Source organism: Phoxinus phoxinus (assembly GCF_949152265.1).
Source record: "Phoxinus phoxinus genome assembly, chromosome: 13".
NCBI classification, from domain to species: domain Eukaryota; kingdom Metazoa; phylum Chordata; class Actinopteri; order Cypriniformes; family Leuciscidae; genus Phoxinus; species Phoxinus phoxinus.
In genome coordinates, this window is record NC_136888.1 from 40,001 (window position 1) to 62,469 (window position 22,469).

General features: G+C 45.6%; 1 protein-coding gene across 3 annotated transcripts in view; it reads left to right on the top strand.

The window, feature by feature from the left end:
* The window catches only part of unc79 (unc-79 homolog, NALCN channel complex subunit), a 139,285-nt gene that overhangs the window by 5,644 nt on the left and 111,172 nt on the right, over positions 1-22,469 (top strand). For 2 of the 3 annotated variants that reach the window (XM_079633157.1, XM_079633158.1), the window contains exons 2-7: positions 1,325-1,445; positions 3,429-3,742; positions 17,994-18,164; positions 18,253-18,348; positions 18,460-18,515; positions 18,598-18,727. In XM_079633157.1, coding sequence (XP_079489283.1) covers positions 1,325-1,445; positions 3,429-3,742; positions 17,994-18,164; positions 18,253-18,348; positions 18,460-18,515; positions 18,598-18,727 — 888 coding nt within the window. Of the gene's footprint in view, positions 1-1,324; positions 1,446-3,428; positions 3,743-17,993; positions 18,165-18,252; positions 18,349-18,459; positions 18,516-18,597; positions 18,728-22,469 lie in introns of those variants that run through there. The other variant, XM_079633159.1, reaches the window with a different exon arrangement.

Below are 22,469 nucleotides of genomic sequence, written 5' to 3' on the forward strand. Positions count from 1 at the left end.
GTTAGTCAGATGCTATTTTAAGGGCGCGTGCTTGGCCATTATGTAGCGTGTGAACAACACACACACTTTGCTTCTCTAATCTACACAGACGCAGCAGTTTTCATTTTTGCAAATCATACATTATTACAAGGAAAAATATTAACACACGAGGAAATCATTGTTGTGTCCGTGAAGATGTGAAGAAATACATAAATCTAGATTACACATTTACCCAAATTATTATACGCCTGTTTCTCCATCATCCCCAATGTCACTTCTCTGTGTTTTACGGCCTGACGAGAACGTCGGTCTCCTCGGCTGTGAACCGCTACTGGCGTGCGCCGGCAAACCCGCCGTTATAATAGCAATCCGCCGTTATAATAGCAATCGGCCGTGGAACAAGCGCGCCGGCTCTTAAAGGGAATGTGAGAGGACGCTCTGATTGGTTTATTTCACGTTACGCCCAAACCACACCTATGAATAATGAAGCTTCTTCAGACCAACACATTTTAGATTTGCGTCGGCGCACGAGTCGTTTATCCCGCCGGTATAATAGCACCTCGCCGGGATCCGCCCACAGAGTTACTTGCGCTTTGACACTTGCGTTTCAGAGCGTTACAATAGGGCCCCTAGGAGTCAGAAGTGCAGTCAATTTAAGACAATAATCAGAATTATAATAAATGAAAGAACATTTTTACTGAAGATAGTCAGCAGTTTCCTCAGGCAGAAGTCAGCTTCAGACTCACGTAGGCCGCCCCTCTTACAGTTCAAAGGTCACCGCAGTTATGCCCTTCACCGCGGTCTAAGCTACGTCCTTGCTTCAGGTTGAATGATTCTGATTGGCTGAGAAATAGATTAACGCATGGACTGATAGCACATCTCCATAGTCTGTCAGTTACCATACGGTAAGGCACGAGTGGCCCTCGAGGTCACAACACTGTCCGGTAGGGCTGCCAATCTTCCTCTGTAATACTATTCGAATTCCATTCCGTATTTTATTTAATATTCGAATAATATTTGAATATTGAATGCTCAAATTCATCCTATTATGAATATTTACGACATTACACAGGCTTATGAACTCATTTGATATTTAGAAGGAACAATATTGATTAATACCTTGATTATAATCACTCATTAGGCATTGAAGCAGCAGTGCAGTGTGTTGTCGATCTGTGTTCACGGTGTCGAACTATCCGGTGTGGAAAACATGTCTGGTTTCAGCTGTGACGGTGTGAACATGCATGTCCTGCGGTTTCAGAACGATGGCCTGGTTTACTGTTCAGGCAAAGCCAGTGGATTGTTGAATGTTAATTATGTGTCACTTTGCTCTTTATTTGTTTAGTTGGCTCTAAGATTCGATACTTGCAAGAGTATCACAACCGTGTGCTTCACAATATTTACCCGGTGCCATCGGGAACAGACATTGCAAACACTCTGAAATACTTTTCCCAGACGCTGCTCAGGTAAGTGCACTACACTGGAGATAGGGAAACACACACTGCATTCACAGTAGTGACAGGCAGAACTAGAGTTTCAGCGCCACAGACACATTTGATATGATCATCAAAGTTATGCAAAGGACACATTGTAAATAAACTGTTCAAGAAGAGAGACAAACAACAACCTCTTTTCCAATTCAGTCAAGGAGAGCTTGACTCGAGTGTTGGTTTGTTTGTCCTTAATTTTTGTCTTTTAAATGTCAAAGTTTTTAAACTGTAATATTTGCTACCACTGAATAATTATAGTTATACTCACGAGTTCATGTTATTTAGGCACTTCTTCATGTTTATTGTTCACATATCAATGAAAACAATTAACTCTTTCCCCGCCAGCGTTTTCTTTATTTAAGTGTCCAGCTGCCGCCAGTATTTTGGATAATTTTCACAAAACTTTCATGGCTTCTAGAATAATTTTTGTATGAATTTCTAAACATGCAATATATCAAAAGAAAGAACAGAACTTATTGTTTTAAACAAATTTTTTTTTTATTTTAGCAATCTTTTTGATCAACACTTGAATGTGGGTTAGTTGTATTAAAAAACAACAACATTTTGATCAAAAAGCTGAGACTACAATGTGCATAAGCAACGCTTTTATCGCTTGTTTCTTCTTCTCCTGTGTTTTGATCTGGAGATTCAGTACTCTTTCAGAAGATATGTAATAGCGCCCCCTACCTTATAACAGTGGAAACACGGAAAGCCGGAAAACTCCGTCAATGACGGGGAAAGAGTTAATGAAGGAGCATGCGTTGACACTAGAAGACGTGCTCAATAATGTAGAGAAAGTTTAGCATCTGAGAACATTGTGTGTACAGTGTTTGTGTGTGATTCCTGTTGTGTTTTTATCAGTGTTTGAGTGTTAAAGGATCTGTCATAAAGAGTTAATAATGAGTGTATTGTCTGTGAGTATGCAGGGTTACTGATTTCCATAGTTTTCAGTGGGTTTGAAATGTCAAGAAGCTGTTCTTCATGTAGCATTCTGCAGTCGAACCACCTCTCATTCCCTGACAGACAGGGCCTTTAGCTGTGATCAGAGAAGCAGTCCACCATCCTGTTTTATGTAACGCACATCAAACTACGCTCTCCTCTCCCTCCAAGACCATCACAGACCAAATTTCTGCAGAGCTAGAAGTTGACAGGGGACAGCAGACACAAACACCCTCCACATCCCTCCACAAACATGACACATTGCTTTCGAAACCAGTGTATTCCTTTTCCATTACAGTTTTCCCCAGCCCTAGACTAGCTACATTTCTGTTAGAATTGAAATCCATATGCCTGTCGAACCATTATTTCTCTTCCCTGAAATGATACTGAGGCAGTATCATAATGTATTTACATACAGACATTCTTTTTGACGGTGCAATAAACATGTGTTGTGACCAGGGAGCTTTTAGTCTAACCTCACATACATGTTTATTACTGGCTGAAGCATGTTTCTGAAGTGTCATCTCTGTATTGTCCTCAAAACAAATTATTTCGAGATTGCTCTCATCTCTGACAGCCCCTCCATTGCTCAGTATTTCCCTACGGCTGACCGGCCCGCGCCGCTCGTCCTCCGGGGATTGGCCGCTCGGAGGGCGCATTGCGTGCGCGTCAAAGGCGAAGTATGGGGCTGCCACTGAAAACATGCCATTTTTTATAGTTTTGCTCCTTGTCACCAGATACGCATGAGATGCAGTGATCGGTGCGTTTGCCAAGCGCCCGTTTGGTGGCTGCTTGAGTTTCGATCCGAACCAAAACCAAATTTCAAGTGCAAAGATGATTCTGGCACATCCAAAAGTCTGTGGAGACACTGCATCCTATGTGGGGAATATCTGGCTTTGGTTCTTTTCTACTTACGCTGTCTCTGTAGAGCCATTTCAATGTAATGTGCTGTTTCTTTGTGTCTTTGTTGTCTCTTTTTTTCCCCTGTTCCCCTCCCTCCCCCACCCTCCCCCGGAGCAGCATCCTGTCCCGTACAGGCAGAAAGGAGAGCCAGGAAGCTTCCAATTTGGCCGTGCCCATGACCATGTGTCTTTTTCCTGTGCCATTCCCACTCACCCCATCTCTAAGACCACAAGTCAGTTCCATCAACCCTACAGTTACTCGATCCCTCCTTTACAGCGTTCTGCGGGACGCCCCGGCCGACCGGGCTGGCGCCCCCCAGCAGAGTCGGGAGGTTCAGCTCTCAGATTACCCCTCACTGGACTATCAGGGGCTCTATGCCACCCTCGTCACCTTGCTTGACCTGGTGCCCCTGCTACAGCACGGTCAGCACGGTGAGTCCACGCCGCTTCCCTTCCTCAGATACTCCTGGCCACGTCTCTCAGAGCGAGATCCAGTTTAATCCTCAGGTGCTCCTGGCCACGTCTCTGAGAGCGAGATCCAGTTTAATCCTCAGGTGCTCCTGGCCTCGTCTCTGAGAGCGAGATCCAGTTTAATCCTCAGGTGCTCCTGGCCTTGTCTCTGAGAGCGAGATCCAGTTAATCTTCAGGTGCTCCTGGCCTCGTCTCTGAGAGCGAGATCCAGTTAATCCTCAGGTGCTCCTGGCCTTGTCTCTGAGAGCGAGATCCAGTTTAATCCTCAGGTGCTCCTGGCCACGTCTCTGAGAGCGAGATCCAGTTTAATCCTCAGGTGCTCCTGGCCTTGTCTCTGAGAGCGAGATCCAGTTTAATCCTCAGGTGCTCCTGGCCTCGTCTCTGAGAGCGAGATCCAGTTTAATCCTCAGGTTCTCCTGGCCTCGTCTCTGAGAGCGAGATCCAGTTTAATCCTCAGGTGCTCCTGGCCTTGTCTCTGAGAGCGAGATCCAGTTAATCCTCAGGTGCTTCTGGCCTCGTCTCTGAGAGCGAGATCCAGTTAATCTTCAGGTGCTCCTGGCCTCGTCTCTCAGAGCGAGATCCAGTTTAATCCTCAGGTGCTCCTGGCCTCGTCTCTGAGAGCGAGATCCAGTTAATCTTCAGGTGCTCCTGGCCTCGTCTCTCAGAGCGAGATCCAGTTTAATCCTCAGGTGCTTCTGGCCTCGTCTCTTGAGAGCGAGATCCAGTTAATCCTCAGGTGCTTCTGGCCTCGTCTCTGAGAGTGAGATCCAGTTAATCCTCAGGTGCTCCTGGCCTCGTCTCTCAGAGCGAGATCCAGTTTAATCCTCAGGTGCTTCTGGCCTCGTCTCTCAGAGCGAGATCCAGTTTAATCCTCAGGTGCTTCTGGCCTCGTCTCTGAGAGCGAGATCCAGTTTAATCCTCAGGTGCTTCTGGCCTCGTCTCTGAGAGCGAGATCCAGTTTAATCCTCAGGTGCTTCTGGCCTCGTCTCTGAGAGCGAGATCCAGTTTAATCCTCAGGTGCTTCTGGCCTCGTCTCTCAGAGCGAGATCCAGTTTAATCCTCAGGTGCTTCTGGCCTCGTCTCTCAGAGCGAGATCCAGTTTAATCCTCAGGTGCTTCTGGCCTCGTCTCTCAGAGCGAGATCCAGTTTAATCCTCAGGTGCTTCTGGCCTCGTCTCTCAGAGCGAGATCCAGTTTAATCCTCAGGTGCTTCTGGCCTCGTCTCTCAGAGCGAGATCCAGTTTAATCCTCAGGTGCTTCTGGCCTCGTCTCTGAGAGCGAGATCCAGTTTAATCCTCAGGTGCTTCTGGCCTCGTCTCTCAGAGCGAGATCCAGTTTAATCCTCAGGTGCTTCTGGCCTCGTCTCTGAGAGCGAGATCCAGTTTAATCCTCAGGTGCTCCTGGTCTCGTCTCTGGCTGCGTTTACACTTGGCATTAACATGCGCCCTGTATCTGGATGTTGTCCACATACACATTGAAAAGACGAGTGTAAACGCGCGTCTGATCGGAATGTTATCCGATCAGCGTGTCCAGTTTCGGAGGTAGTCGAGGACGCATTGTGATCGGATCTCAGTGTAATGTAAATGCAATCCAGCCATCGTGTCTGCATTCACAGGTGGACGTCATTTAAATCCCCGCCCAGTCTCCCCACGTGCTCTCAGAACATAATGCCCAGACGCAGTTTAGACAATAAATTACATTTATTTGAACCTTACAAAATGTCAATATTTAAAACCGTTTATTCAGACTTACATGATACTGTGTGTGTCATTTTTCATTTTAATTGTGCAACATATTCTGAACGAGGCGATCGCCTGTACAACCACAGCTGTGATCATGAGATCTTAATGAAGAGCGTGCGCTGCTTTGCCAGAGGAATAATAGGAATACACTTTTTATTTTTTAAATGTTGAATTTTTTTTGTTTCAGCATGTTTATTAATCTCCCATCTCTGTTAATATAGTCATTGCATTCTATAACCTTACACCCCGATGATCGATGATGTGACTTTTTTTTTTAATAACCCAGTTATTTTTGTATGATCAACTCTGGAAATATTCCTTCATTCAAAAAACGTAATTTGATTTAAGGATGGAGATTGCACAGCAAAGTAAAGTGAGTAAGTGAAAGCAATTTGGACATTGCTTAATTTGTATCATCTTTACTCTTATTGGTATCGTGCTACAGACCTAATTTAAATATTATGCAGGAAACAGAAATCCGATCGGTTATCCAGATACAGAGGCTACTTATTATGAACAAATGTAAACGCACGGTGTCCTGATTGGCTAATGATCCGATCTGCTTGATCGGATCATGGTGATCGCATGTTAATGCCAAATGTAAACGCAGCCTCTGAGAGCGAGATCCAGTTTAATCCTCAGGTGCTCCTGGCCTCGTCTCTGAGAGCGAGATCCAGTTTAATCCTCAGGTGCTTCTGGCCTCGTCTCTGAGAGCGAGATCCAGTTTAATCCTCAGGTGCTCCTGGCCTCGTCTCTCAGAGCGAGATCCAGTTAATCCTCAGGTGCTCCTGGCCTTGTCTCTGAGAGCGAGATCCAGTTTAATCCTCAGGTGCTCCTGGCCTCGTCTCTGAGAGCGAGATCCAGTTTAATCCTCAGGTGCTTCTGGCCTCGTCTCTGAGAGCGAGATCCAGTTTAATCCTCAGGTGCTCCTGGCCTCGTCTCTCAGAGCGAGATCCAGTTAATCCTCAGGTTCTCCTGGCCTCGTCTCTCAGAGCGAGATCCAGTTTAATCCTCAGGTGCTCCTGGCCTCGTCTCTCAGAGCGAGATCCAGTTAATCCTCAGGTTCTCCTGGCCTCGTCTCTGAGAGCGAGATCCAGTTTAATCTTCAGGTGCTCCTGGCCTCGTCTCTGAGAGCGAGATCCAGTTTAATCCTCAGGTGCTCCTGGCCTCGTCTCTCAGAGCGAGATCCAGTTAATCCTCAGGTGCTCCTGGCCTTGTCTCTGAGAGTGAGATCCAGTTTAATCCTCAGGTGCTCCTGGCCTTGTCTCTCAGAGCGAGATCCAGTTTAATCCTCAGGTGCTCCTGGCCACGTCTCTGAGAGCGAGATCCAGTTTAATGCTCAGGTGCTCCTGGCCTTGTCTCTCAGAGCGAGATCCAGTTAATCCTCAGGTGCTTCTGGCCTCGTCTCTGAGAGCGAGATCCAGTTAATCCTCAGGTGCTCCTGGCCTTGTCTCTCAGAGCGAGATCCAGTTTAATCCTCAGGTGCTCCTGGCCTTGTCTCTCAGAGCGAGATCCAGTTTAATCCTCCGGTGCTCCTTGCCTCATCTCTGAGAGCGAGATCCAGTTTAATCCTCAGGTGCTCCTTGCCTCATCTCTGAGAGCGAGATCCAGTTTAACGTGTGTTAATAAGATTACAACTAGATGGGCGGTGCTTTCGAGCCAAACAAATACGCTCAGCGCTCTAAGAACCGGTGCCTGCTGTTAACTCTTTCCCCGCCATTGACTAAATTTCTCGTCAATCCATGTTTTACTGTTATACGGTTGGGGTCGCTGTTATGCATCTTCTGAAAGAGTGTAAGGCAAAGAAGAAGAAGAAGAAACCAGAGATAAAGGCCCTGTCGCAAATGGTACACTTCATATGCATTTTCGGTCTTGTGAATTTACAATGGCTGCTGCATGTGGTTCTAGTGGTTACTTTTCTTAAATCAGACCACCTCGATGATGTACACAGTGCTTCACTTTTTCCACATTTTGTTATGTTACAGCCTTATTCTAAAATGGATTCAATTAATTATTTTCATCAAAATTCTACTAACAATAGCCCGTAATGACAACGTGAAAGAAGTTTGTTGGAAATCTTTGCTAATTTATTAAAAAAAAAAAAAATCACATTTACATACTGTAAGTATTCACATTCTTTACCATGACACTCAAAATTGAGCTCCTGTTTCCACTGATCATCCTTGAGGTGTTTCTACAACTGGATTGGAGTCCACCTGTGGTAAATTATTATATAGGCTAATTTATTTATATTTGTAAAACACAATACATATTTGTTACTCCACTACATTTTCGCTCAAATTTACCTTTGTACTTGCACATTGTTTTCTGTTTGTTTGCAAGTCGAGTTTTCCTTTGCAAAGCAGATTGAGTTTGTTTGCAAAATGCTGGATTTGTTTGTTTAATTATGGCACAATATTAACTCCATAGTCAGAGCACAAACCAAGCCATGAAGGAATTGTCTGTAGAGCTCTGAGACAGGATTGTATCGAGGCACAGAACTGTGGAAGGGTTCAGAAACATTTCTGCTGCATTAAAGGTCCCAATGAGCACAGTGGCCTCCATCATCCATAAATGGAAGAAGTTTGGAACCAAGGTCCTTAGTCAGGGAGGAGACCAACAACCCGATGGTCACTTTGACAGAGCTCCAGCGTTTCTGTGTGGAGAGAGGAGATCCTTCGAGAAGAACAACCATCTCTGCAACTCTCCACCAATCAGACCTGAGAACCTTCGAGAAGAACAATCATCTTTGCAGCTCTCTGCCAATCAGGCCTGAGAACCTAGAACAATCATCTTTGCAGCTCTCTGCCAATCAGGCCTGAGAACCTTCCAGAAGAACAACCATCTCTGCAGCTCTCCACCAATCAGGCCGGAGAACCTTCCAGAAGAACAACCATCTCTGCAGCTCTCCACCAATCAGGCCGGAGAACCTTCCAGAAGAACAATCATCTTTGCAGCTCTCTGCCAATCAGGCCTGAGAACCTTCCAGAAGAACCAACATCTCTGCAGCTCTCCGCCAATCAGGCCTGAGAACCTTCCAGAAGAACAACCATCTCTGCAGCTCTCCACCAATCAGGCCTGAGAACCTTCCAGAAGAACAACCATCTCTGCAGCTCTCCACCAATCAGGCCTGAGAACCTTCCAGAAGAACAACCATCTCTGCAGCTCTCCACCAATCAGTACGGAGAACCTTCCAGAAGAAACAACCATCTCTGCAGCTCTCCACCAATCATGCCTGAAAACCTTCCAGAAGAGCAACCATCTCTGCAGCTCTCCACCAATCAGGCCTGAGAACCTTCCAGAAGAACCACCATCTCTGCAGCTCTCCACCAATCAGGCCTGAGAACCTTCCAGAAGAACAACCATCTTTGCAGCTCTCCACCAATCAGGCCTGAGAACCTTCCAGAAGAACAACCATCTCTGGAGCTCTACACCAATCAGTCCGAAGAACCTTCCAGGAGAACAAGCATCTCTGCAGCTCTACGCCAATCAGACCTGAGAACCTTCCAGATGAACAACCATCTCTGCAGCTCTACGCCAATCAGGCCCGAGAACCTTCCAGAAGAACAACCATCTCTGCAGCTCTCCACCAATCAGGCCTGAGAACCTTCCAGAAGAACAACTATCTCTGCAGCTCTACGCCAATCAGGCCCGAGAACCTTCCAGAAGAACAACCATATTTGCAGCTCTCCACCAATCAGGCCTGAGAACCTTCCAGAAGATCAACATCTCTGCAGCTCTCCACCAATCAGGCCTGAGAACCTTCCAGAAGAACAACCATTTCTGCAGCTCTCCACCAATTAGGCTTGAGAACCTTCCAGATGAACAACCATCTCTGGAGCTCTCCACCAATTAGGCTTGAGAACCTTCCAGATGAACAACCATCTCTGGAGCTCTCCACCAATCAGGCCAGAGAACTCTCCAGGAGAACAACCATCTCAGCAGCTCTCCGCCAATCAGGCCTGAGAACCTTCCAGAAGAACAACCATCTCTGCAGTTCTCCACCAATCAGGCCTGAGAACCTTCCAGAAGAACAACCATCTCTGCAGCTCTACGCCAATCAGGCCCCAGAACCTTCCAGAAGAACAACCATCTCTGCAGTTCTCCACCAATTAGGCTTGAGAACCTTCCAGATGAACAACCATCTCTGGAGCTCTACATCAATCAGGCCTGAGAACCTTCCAGAAGAACAACCATCTCTGCAGCTCTCCGCCAATCAGGCCTAAGAACCTTCCAGAAGAACAACCATCTCTGCAGTTCTCCACCAATCAGGCCTGAGAACCTTCCAGGAGAACAACCATCTCTGCAGCTCTCCACCAATCAGGCCTGAGAACCTTCCAGAAGAACAACCATCTCTGCAGCTCTACGCCAATCAGGCCCGAGAACCTTCCAGAAGAACAACCATCTCTGCAGCTCTCCACCAATCAGACCTGAGAACCTTCCAGAAGAACAACCATCTCTAGAGCTCTCCACCAATCAGGCCTGAGAACCTTCCAGATGAACAACCATTTCTGCAGCTCTCCACCAATCAGGCCTGAGAACCTTCCAGATGAACAACCATCTCTGGAGCTCTACACCAATCAGGCCTGAGAACCTTCCAGGAGAACCACAATCTCTGCAGCTCTCCACCAATTAGGCTTGAGAACCTTCCAGATGAACAACCATCTCTGGAGCTCTCCACCAATCAGACCTGAGAACCTTCAAGAAGAACAACCATCTCTGCAGCTCTCCACCAATCAGGCCTGAGAACCTTCCAGAAGAACCACCATCTCTGCAGCTCTCCACCAATCAGGCCTGAGAACTTTCCAGAAGAACAACCATCTCTGCAGCTCTCCACCAATCAGGCCTGAGAACCTTCCAGAAGAACAACCATCTCTGCAGCTCTCCACCAACCAGGCCTGAGAACCTTCCAGAAAAACAACCATCTCTGCAGCTCTCCACCAATCAGGCCTGAGAACCTTCCAGAAGAACAACCATCTCTGCAGCTCTCGACCAATCAGGCCTGAGAACCTTCCAGAAGAACAACCATTTCTGCTGCTCTCCACCAATCAGGCCTGAGAACCTTCCAGAAGAACAACCATCTCTGCAGCTCTCCACCAATCAGACCTGAGAACCTTCCAGAAGAACAACCATCTCTGCAGCTCTCGACCAATCAGGCCTGAGAACCTTCCAGAAGAACAACCATCTCTGCAGTTCTCCACCAATCAGGCCTGAGAACCTTCCAGAAGAACAACCATCTCTGCAGCTCTCCACCAATCAGACCTGAGAACCTTCCAGAAGAACAACCATCTCTGCAGCTCTCCACCAATCAGGCCTGAGAACCTTCCAGAAGAACAACCATCTCTGCAGTTCTCCACCAATCAGGCCTGAGAACCTTCCAGAAGAACAACCATCTCTGCAGCTCTCCGCCAATCAGGCCTGAGAACCTTCCAGAAGAACAACCATCTCTGGAGCTCTCCACCAATCAGGCCTGAGAAGTTTTTTCTCCACCAATCAGGCCTGATCTCATTTTACTGAGGAGTGGCCAGACGGAAGCCACTCCTCAGTAAAAGGCACATGACAGCCCGTCTGGAGTTTGCCAATGGCACATGAAGTACTCTCAGACCATGAAAAACAAAGATTGAACTCTTTGGCCTGAATGGCAAGCGTCATGTCTGGAGGAAAGCAGGCCCCACTCATCAACTGGCCAATACAATCCCTACAATGAATCGTGGTGGTGGCAGCATCAGCTGTGGGGATGTTTTTCAGTGGCAGGAACTGCGAGACTCGTCAGGATCGAGGGAGAGATAAGAGACTGGGAGACTCATCAGGATCGAGGGAAAGATGAGGAACTAGGAGACTAGTCAAGATCGAGGGAAAGATGAGGAACTGGGAGACTAGTCAGGACTGAAGGAAAGATGAGGAACTGGGAGACTAGTCAGGACCGAGGGAAAGATTAGGAACTGGGAGACTAGTCAGGATCGAGGGAAAGATGAGGAACTGGGAGACTAGTCAGGATCGAGGGAAAGATTAGGGACTGGGAGACTCGTCAGGATCGAGGGAAAGATGAGGAACTGGGAGACTAGTCAGGATCGAGGGAAAGATGAGGTACTGGGAGACTAGTCAGGATCGAGGGAAAGATGAGGAACTGGGAGACTAGTCAGGACTGAAGGAAAGATGAGGAACTGGGAGACTAGTCAGGATCGAGGGAAAGATGAGGAACTAGGAGACTAGTCAGGATCGAGGGAAAGATGAGGAACTGGGAGACTAGTCAGGACTGAAGGAAAGATGAGGAACTGGGAGACTAGTCAGGATCGAGGGAAAGATGAGGAACTGGGAAACACGTCAGGATCGAGGGAAAGATGAGGAACTGCGAGACTAGTCAAGATCGAGGGAAAGATGAGGAACTCTGAGATAGGGGTGGGCGATATGGCAAAAATATCATATCACGATTTTTTTCGGGAAAATCACGATTCACGATTTTATCACGATTCCTTTTCATGTTGGTTTTACTATTTTGCAAGTGACTGAGCATCACAGCCAAACTAATGTCCCTATTTTAAAAACAAAGCCTTAGGTAACAAAATATAAAATAAAAAAGAATGGCAGACATTAAGGCCAAAGTGGCGAAGATAAAAAATCTTTGTCATTTTATTTGTTATTAAAAATTAAGAACAAAGATACACATACACAACTTAATATACAAATTAAATAAACAGTGCTTTATTTTTTCAGCTACATGTGTATTTAACAGCATTGAGGAAAGTAATTAAATGAACAAATATGAAAATAAAACACAACATAGACTTCACTGTATAAATTTTACATTGATTCTTATTAAAGCTACTATTAAAGTTCTCAGTCAAGAGTGAGTGAGATGCTCTTTGTATTTTGTTGTTTTATTAACAGGGATAGTTCTCCCAAAAATTTTTATTCTCTCAAGCCGTTTTAAACCCGAATAAGTCTCCCTCTTCTGTTGAAAATAAAAGTGATTTGGAGGAATGTGGGTAACCAAACAGTTGATGTACCCCATAGACTTCCATAATAGTTTTTTCCTACTATGGTAGGTAGTCAATGGGGACCAGCAACCGCCCAGTTAGCCACACTCCTCAAAATATATTTTTTTGTGTTTAGCACAAGAAAGAAATTAATACAGGTTTGGAACAACATTAGAGAGTGAGTAAATAATGACAGAATTTTTTTTTTGTTTTTTTTTTGGGTAACTGTCCCTTTAAGGACAAGCGGCAGCATGTTTACTATTAGGGCTACTGTCTCTTTAAGATCTGCGCGCAACGAGTCCACACGCATTTGACAAGCAGATTTTTTCATAATTTTTTTCTATTGTTCTTTCACTTTAGACATAACCAACTTTGTTTATGTAAACCTTGTGTGTATTAGACAGTATTAGCGCAATAAGACTCGAAAGATAACTTAGCCCAGTAATCATACGCTGTTAGACAGGCTTTTAGTGCATGTGCGCGCGTCGGGTGTTTGCGCTCAGTTAGAACAGCGCATCAGCAGCGAATGACATGTTTAACCGGCAAGGCTTTAAAGCACATGCAAATAATTAATTTTTATGAACTACAGTGTCCCGTTCCTCTGCATTTCATGTGAATATACGTCGCGCTGTACAGTATGTTGAGACGGAGGCGCCAGAAATGCAAACTGATAAAATGCACGATCCTACGATATTTCTTCAAAAGCAGATCGTGGAGACATTTTAATCGTCCACGATCAAAAATCGTAATATCGCACACCCCTACTCCGAGACTAGTCAGGATCGAGGGAAAGATGAGGAACTGGGAGACTAGTCAGGATCGAGGGAAAGATGAGGATCTGGGAGACTAGTCAGGATCGAGGGAAAGATGAGGAACTGGGAGACTAGTCAGGATCGAGGGAAAGATGAGGGACTGGGAAACACGTCAGGTTCGAGGGAAAGATGAGGAACTGCGAGACTAGTCAAGATCGAGGGAAAGATGAGGGACTGGGAGACTAGTCAGGATCGAGGGAAAGATGAGGGACTGGGAGACTAGTCAGGATCGAGGGAAAGATGAGGAACTGCGAGACTAGTCAAGATCGAGGGAAAGATGAGGAACTGCGAGACTAGTCAGGATCGAGGGAAAGATGAGGAACTGCGAGACTAGTCAGGATCGAGGGAAAGATGAGGAACTGCGAGACTAGTCAAGATCGAGGGAAAGATGAACTGGGAGACTAGTCAGGATCGAGGGAAAGTTGAGGAACTGGGAGACTAGTCAGGATCGAGGGAAAGATGAGGAACTGCGAGACTAGTCAGGATCGAGGGAAAGATGAGGAACTGCGAGACTAGTCAGGATCGAGGGAAAGATGAGGAACTGCAGACTAGTCAGGATCGAGGGAAAGATGAGGAACTGGGAGACTAGTCAGGATCGAGGGAAAGATGAGGAACTGCGAGACTAGTCAAGATCAAGGGAAAGATGAACTGGGAGACTAGTCAGGATCGAGGGAAAGATGAGGAACTGCGAGACTAGTCAAGATCGAGGGAAAGATGAGGAACTGCAAGACTAGTCAGGATCGAGGGAAAGATGAGGAACTGGGAGACTCGTCAGGATCGAGGGAAAGATGAGGAACTGGGAGACTAGTCAAGATCGAGGGAAAGATGAGGGACTGGGAGACTAGTCAGGATCGACGGAAAGATGAGGGACTGGGAGACTCGTCAGGATCGAGGGAAAGATGAGGAACTGGGAGACTAGTCAGGATCGAGGGAAAGATGAGGGACTGGGAAACACGTCAGGATCGAGGGAAAGATGAGGAACTGCGAGACTAGTCAAGATCGAGGGAAAGATGAGGGACTGGGAGACTAGTCAGGATCGAGGGAAAGATGAGGGACTGGGAGACTCGTCAGGATCGAGGGAAAGATGAGGAACTGCGAGACTAGTCAAGATCGAGGGAAAGATGAGGAACTGGGAGACTAGTCAGGATCGAGGAAAAGATGAGGAACTGTGAGACTAGTCAAGATCAAGGGAAAGATGAACTGGGAGACTAGTCAGGATCGAGGGAAAGATGAGGAACTGGGAGACTAGTCAGGATCGAGGAAAAGATGAGGAACTGCGAGACTAGTCAAGATCAAGGGAAAGATGAACTGGGAGACTAGTCAGGATCGAGGGAAAGATGAGGAACTGCGAGACTAGTCAAGATCGAGGGAAAGATGAGGAACTGGGAGACTAGTCAGGATCGAGGGAAAGATGAGGAACTGCGAGACTAGTCAGGATCGAGGGAAAGATGAGGAACTGCGAGACTAGTCAGGATCGAGGGAAAGATGAGGAACTGCGAGACTAGTCAGGATCGAGGGAAAGATGAGGAACTGGGAGACTCGTCAGGATGAGGAACTGCGAGACTAGTCAGGATCGAGGGAAAGATGAGGAACTCCGAGACTAGTCAGGATCGAGGGAAAGATGAGGAACTGGGAGACTAGTCAGGATCGAGGGAAAGATGAGGAACTGGGAGACTAGTCAGGATCGAGGGAAAGATTAGGGACTGGGAGACTCGTCAGAATCGAGGGAAAGATGAGGAACTGGGAGACTAGTCAGGATCGAGGGAAAGATGAGGGACTGGGAAGCACGTCAGGATCGAGGGAAAGATGAGGAACTGCGAGACTAGTCAGGATCGAGGGAAAGATGAGGAACTGCGAGACTAGTCAAGATCGAGGGAAAGATGAGGGACTGGGAAACTAGTCAGGATCGAGGGAAAGATGAGGGACTGGGAGACTCGTCAGGATCGAGGGAAAGATGAGGAACTGCGAGACTAGTCAAGATCGAGGGAAAGATGAGGAACTGCGAGACTAGTCAGGATCGAGGGAAAGATGAGGAACTGCGAGACTAGTCAGGATCGAGGGAAAGATGAGGATCTGGGAGACTAGCCAGGATCAAGGAAAAGATGAGGAACTGGGAGACTAGTCAGGATCGAGGGAAAGATGAGGAACTGGGAGACTAGTCAGGATAGAGGGAAAGATGAGGAACTGGGAGACTAGTCAGGATAGAGGGAAAGATGAGGAACTGCGAGACAAGTCAGGATAGAGGGAAAGATGAGGAACTGCGAGACAAGTCAGGATCGAGGGAAAGATGAGGAACTGGGAGACTCGTCAGGATAGAGGGAAAGATGAGGAACTGGGAGACTAGTCAGGATAGAGGGAAAGATGAGGAACTGGGAGACTAGTCAGGATAGAGGGAAAGATGAGGAACTGCGAGACTAGTCAAGATCGAGGGAAAGATGAACTGGGAGACTAGTCAGGATCGAGGGAAAGATGAGGAACTGGGAGACTAGTCAGGATCGAGGGAAAGATGAGGAACTGGGAGACTAGTCAGGATCGAGGGAAAGATGAGGAACTGGGAGACTAGTCAGGATAGAGGGAAAGATGAGGAACTGCGAGACAAGTCAGGATCGAGGGAAAGATGAGGAACTGGGAGACTCGTCAGGATAGAGGGAAAGATGAGGAACTGGGAGACTAGTCAGGATCGAGGGAAAGATGAGGAACTGGGAGACTAGTCAGGATAGAGGGAAAGATTAGGAACTGGGAGACTAGTCAGGATCGAGGGAAAGATGAGGGACTGGGAGACTCGTCAGGATCGAGGGAAAGATGTCCAAAGATTTCCTACAAACTTCTTTCACGTTGTAATTATGGGGTATTGTTTGTAGAATTGTGAGGAAAATAATGAATGTAATCCATTTTAGAATAAGGCTGTAACATAACAAAATGTGGAAAAGTGAAGCCCTGTGAATAATTTCCGTATACACTGTATGCAATCTCCAAATGTGCCTTTCGGAGGATGCAGCCTCTGAAATGAGACGTAGCAAAGCATTGCGGATGCACATTAAACAGCATATAAATACTAACTCTATCCATACCATCTGTATTTTGATCATCGTTCTGAATCTGATCCGGATGAAGGCTTTGACAAAAACACGATTTTCTCAGCTTATTGTTGTTGGTTATTCATACAACAAAATATTGTAGGGGCCATGAATTTTGTGAAAATTATTTTTAAAAATGCTGCCGCTTAAATTAGTTTTTTTCAAACGATGGCGGGGAAAGGGCTAAAGGCCTTTTTCACAAAAAAATCATCATGGTTTGTCATGTTTGGTTAACATTCTTCAAAATATATTTTATGTTACACAGAAGAAAGAAAGTCCTACTGGTTTGGAACCACATTGAGAGCGAGTAAATAATGGCAGAATGATAATTTTTCGGTGAACTATCCCTTTAAAGGGATAGTTCACTTTGAAATTAAATTTTGGTATGTTTTAGCTTACCTCAAGGGCATCCAAGATGTAGGTGTCTTTTTTTCCGCAGTAGTTACAATTTTGATGTTTTTAGGTCAAACCGTTATTGTCTGACAGTCATATCATGCAGGTCTACGGTCACTGTCTCAAAGACCATGCACAGAGTCCAAATTAAAACAATTCCCCATCGTCCAAATTAAACAATTCCCCATCGTAAGTACACAATGATGGCCTAAGACAAAGTTCAAAACCTTGTTCCAACGAACATTCGCAAACAGCATCGCAGAGTTGTGTGTTTGGAGCGACAGCGAGAGCTGTGGTTAGAAGCAGTTTCTTGTTTGCATGACATGGACTCCTGATCTTGAGCAAAATAATCAAGCTGACATTCAGTGCAATCTATATCTTTTATTTAGAATACATACAATGGAATTTACGTCTTTTAATTTGTCAAGGGATTTAAAGTGTAGTTTTTGAAGAGTGCGCATTTGTGAACGAGCTCTAGCGCGTAAGAGCGAGCCTATGTTTGAATCTGGAAATAAAGCAAAATAACTGAGAAAAATGAGCAATAGTCCTCAGATGCCATGTCCATTATTTATATCAAAACATCTAGCATTAATTCGATCTCAAACAGATTATTTAAAATAAGTTATTACTCCACCACCTGCGTGACATTATTAACTAACGTGATTGAACTACCAATTTGCAACAACACGGTTTCGGGAAACCGTCGTGACTACCTAGTTGATTTCTTCAACGATGCTTCGTACTACGGTAGTTAGGCAGCGAGTTACGTCGTTGTACGGGAAACACACCCCTGGCTAATTAACCAGCCAATATTTGACCATTTTGAGATTATCAGCAGAAATCGGTCGTTCCATCTAGTGGCCTAATATCTATATCTAAACTCAAAGTGTGCCATCGATTGCTTTCATTTTACAATTACAACTCCTTTTCCAATCGAAACACTCGAGTCTGAGCTTGGCGTTCTTCTATCTCAGTCTTCTCAGTCACCGCAGAGAGCTTTGACTGGATAACAACTCGTACAGTAGGAGCAGCTAAATATGTGTTTGCACCTGCTAGTGTTTCATTATATAGACTTTAGATGCATTTTGGAGAAAACCCAAAGTCGTAGATGTCATCGTGCTGTTCGGAGACGAGCGTTTGTGAAGCTGCATGAATCTCAGTTTGCGGTTGTGAAGTACGTGCTGCTCATTCGCTCATCTGCTTGTCTTTCAGATCTGGGGCAGGCCATATTTTACACCACAACATGCCTTCTGCCTTTCCTTAGTGATGATATTCTCAGCACGTTACCCTACACCATGATCTCCACTTTAGCCACCTTCCCTCCGTTCCTGCACAAGGACATCATAGAGTACCTGAGCACATCCTTCCTGCCCATGGCCATACGTGAGTATATATGACTGGGAGAAAGGTTTCTTCAACATCATGTGACACTCGTGCACTTTGACGTGAGGAAATGCGTGCTGTGTTGCAGTGGGTTCGACTCGAAGAGAGGGTGGCGTCCCAGCGTATGTCAATCTGTCCGCCTCCTCCATGCTGATGATCGCCATGCAGTACACTTCAAACCCAGGTACATATACGAAAGCTACTTCTACTCTGGACGTCTCTATCCCAGTGCAGCGATTCAGGACAGCGGTTTCTGGGCTCTAAATGTTGTGAATGTTCCTCTGCTTGTCTTCAGTGTACCACTGTCAGCTTCTGGAGTGTCTCATGAAATACAAGCAGGAAGTATGGAAGGTATGGATCGGTTCTTCATGTCTTTTTGGAGATTTCTCCAAAAGCACTTCCCACTGACTCAGAGATGGCTGTGTTTTTAAAGGATCTTCTGTACGTCATATCGTACGGCCCGTCCCAAGTCAAACCTCCGGCGGTTCAGATGCTCTTCCATTACTGGCCCAACCTGAAGCCTCCAGGTGCCATCAGTGAATACCGAGGCCTGCAGTACACAGGTGAGACGCCACCCTCATCTGAGTCCGGTTCAGTGCCGTCAGAGTTTAACAGCTCGGCACAATGGGTTACGTGCTCAAACCAACTCGGACAAAGCCAGACGCAGGAACGGACCTGTAATGAGAATAGAGATGCACCGATATTACATTACCGCTAGTCCGTTATTCTGAATGATATCTGCTGATACCGATACCGCTAGCCCGTTATTCTGAATGATATCTGCTGATACCGATACCGCTAGCCCGTTATTCTGAATGATATCTGCTGATACCGATACCGCTAGCCCGTTATTCTGAATGATATCTTCTGATACCGATACCGCTAGCCTGTTATTCTGAATGATATCTTCTGATACCGATACCGCTACCCCGTTATTCTGAATGATATCTGCCGATACCGCTAGCCCGTTATTCTGAATGATATCTGCTGATACCGAGACCGCTAGCCCGTTATTCTGAATGATATCTGCCGATACCGATACCGCTAGCCCGTTATTCTGAATGATATCTGCTGATACCGATACCGCTAGCCCGTTATTCTGAATGATATCTTCTGATACCGATACCGCTAGCCCGTTATTCTGAATGATATCTTCTGATACCGATACCGCTAGCCCGTTATTCTGAATGATATCTTCTGATACCGATACCGCTACCCCGTTATTCTGAATGATATCTGCCGATACCGCTAGCCCGTTATTCTGAATGATATCTGCTGATACCGATACCGCTAGCCCGTTATTCTGAATGATATCTGCTGATACCGATACCGCTAGCCCGTTATTCTGAATGATATCTGCCGATACCGATACCGCTAGCCCGTTATTCTGAATGATATCTGCCGATACCGATACCTATAGCCCGTTATTCTGAATGATATCTGCTGATACCGATACCGCTAGCCCGTTATTCTGAATGATATCTTCTGATACCGATACCGCTACCCCGTTATTCTGAATGATATCTTCTGATACCGATACCGCTACCCCGTTATTCTGAATGATATCTGCTGATACCGATACCGCTAGTCCGTTATTCTGAATGATATCTGCCGATACCGATACCGCTAGCCCGTTATTCTGAATGATATCTGCTGATACCGATACCGCTAGTCCGTTATTCTGAATGATATCTGCCGATACCGATACCGCTACCCCGTTATTCTGAATGATATCTGCTGATACCGATACCGCTAGTCCGTTATTCTGAATGATATCTGCTGATACCGATACCGCTAGCCCGTTATTCTGAATGATATCTTCTGATACCGATACCGCTAGCCTGTTATTCTGAATGATATCTTCTGATACCGATACCGCTACCCCGTTATTCTGAATGATATCTGCCGATACCGATACCGCTAGCCCGTTATTCTGAATGATATCTGCTGATACCGAGACCGCTAGCCCGTTATTCTGAATGATATCTTCTGATACCGATACCGCTAGCCCGTTATTCTGAATGATATCTTCTGATACCGATACCGCTACCCCGTTATTCTGAATGATATCTTCTGATACCGATACCGCTAGTCCGTTATTCTGAATGATATCTGCCGATACCGATACCGCTAGTCCGTTATTCTGAATGATATCTGCCGATACCGATACCTATAGCCCGTTATTCTGAATGATATCTGCTGATACCGATACCGCTAGTCCGTTATTCTGAATGATATCTTCTGATACCGATACCGCTAGTCCGTTATTCTGAATGATATCTGCCGATACCGATACCGCTAGTCCGTTATTCTGAATGATATCTGCCGATACCGATACCGCTAGCCCGTTATTCTGAATGATATCTTCTGATACCGATACCGCTAGCCCGTTATTCTGAATGATATCTGCTGATACCGATACCGCTAGTCCGTTATTCTGAATGATATCTTCTGATACCGATACCGCTAGTCCGTTATTCTGAATGATATCTGCCGATACCGATACCGCTACCCCGTTATTCTGAATGATATCTGCTGATACCGATACCGCTAGTCCGTTATTCTGAATGATATCTTCTGATACCGATACCGCTAGTCCGTTATTCTGAATGATATCTGCCGATACCGATACCGCTAGTCCGTTATTCTGAATGATATCTTCTGATACCGATACCGCTAGTCCGTTATTCTGAATGATATCTGCCGATACCGATACCGCTACCCCGTTATTCTGAATGATATCTGCCGATACCGATACCGCTACCCCGTTATTCTGAATGATATCTGCTGATACCGATACCGCTAGCCCGTTATTCTGAATGATATCTTCTGATACCGATACCGCTAGTCCGTTATTCTGAATGATATCTGCTGATACCGATACCGCTACCCCGTTATTCTGAATGATATCTGCCGATACCGATACCGCTAGTCCGTTATTCTGAATGATATCTGCTGATACCGATACCGCTAGTCCGTTATTCTGAATGATATCTGCCGATACCGATACCGCTAGCCCGTTATTCTGAATGATATCTGCTGATACCGATACCGCTAGCCCGTTATTCTGAATGATATCTTCTGATACCGATACCGCTAGTCCGTTATTCTGAATGATATCTTCTGATACCGATACCGCTAGCCCGTTATTCTGAATGATATCTTCTGATACCGATACCGCTAGCCCGTTATTCTGAATGATATCTTCTGATACCGATACCGCTAGTCCGTTATTCTGAATGATATCTGCCGATACCGCTAGCCCGTTATTCTGAATGATATCTGCTGATACCGATACCGCTAGTCCGTTATTCTGAATGATATCTTCTGATACCGATACCGCTAGTCCGTTATTCTGAATGATATCTTCTGATACCGATACCGCTAGCCCGTTATTCTGAATGATATCTTCTGATACCGATACCGCTAGTCCGTTATTCTGAATGATATCTGCCGATACCGCTAGCCCGTTATTCTGAATGATATCTGCTGATACCGATACCGCTAGTCCGTTATTCTGAATGATATCTGCCGATACCGATACCGCTAGCCCGTTATTCTGAATGATATCTGCCGATACCGATACCGCTAGTCCGTTATTCTGAATGATATCTGCCGATACCGATACCGCTAGTCCGTTATTCTGAATGATATCTGCCGATACCGATACCGCTAGCCCGTTATTCTGAATGATATCTGCCGATACCGATACCGCTAGTCCGTTATTCTGAATGATATCTGCTGATACCGATACCGCTAGTCCGTTATTCTGAATGATATCTGCCGATACCGATACCGCTAGCCCGTTATTCTGAATGATATCTGCCGATACCGATACCGCTAGTCCGTTATTCTGAATGATATCTGCCGATACCGATACCGCTAGTCCGTTATTCTGAATGATATCTGCCGATACCGATACCGCTAGTCCGTTATTCTGAATGATATCTGCCGATACCGATACCGCTAGTCCGTTATTCTGAATGATATCTGCCGATACCGCTAGTCCGTTATTCTGAATGATATCTGCCGATACCGATACCGCTAGTCCGTTATTCTGAATGATATCTGCCGATACCGATACCGCTAGTCCGTTATTCTGAATGATATCTGCCGATACCGATACCGATAGTTAGTCTCCCAAATAATGCTGCAAACTATACAGAGAACCTTCTCATTTGGTACACTGTAATATTGGTTGCAATTAACAACAGATATATTTTATGTAATATTATAAATAATAGATATAATAATTACACCCAACTTTTTCAAACATTCATATGTAATTAACAGTAAATAAGCTCT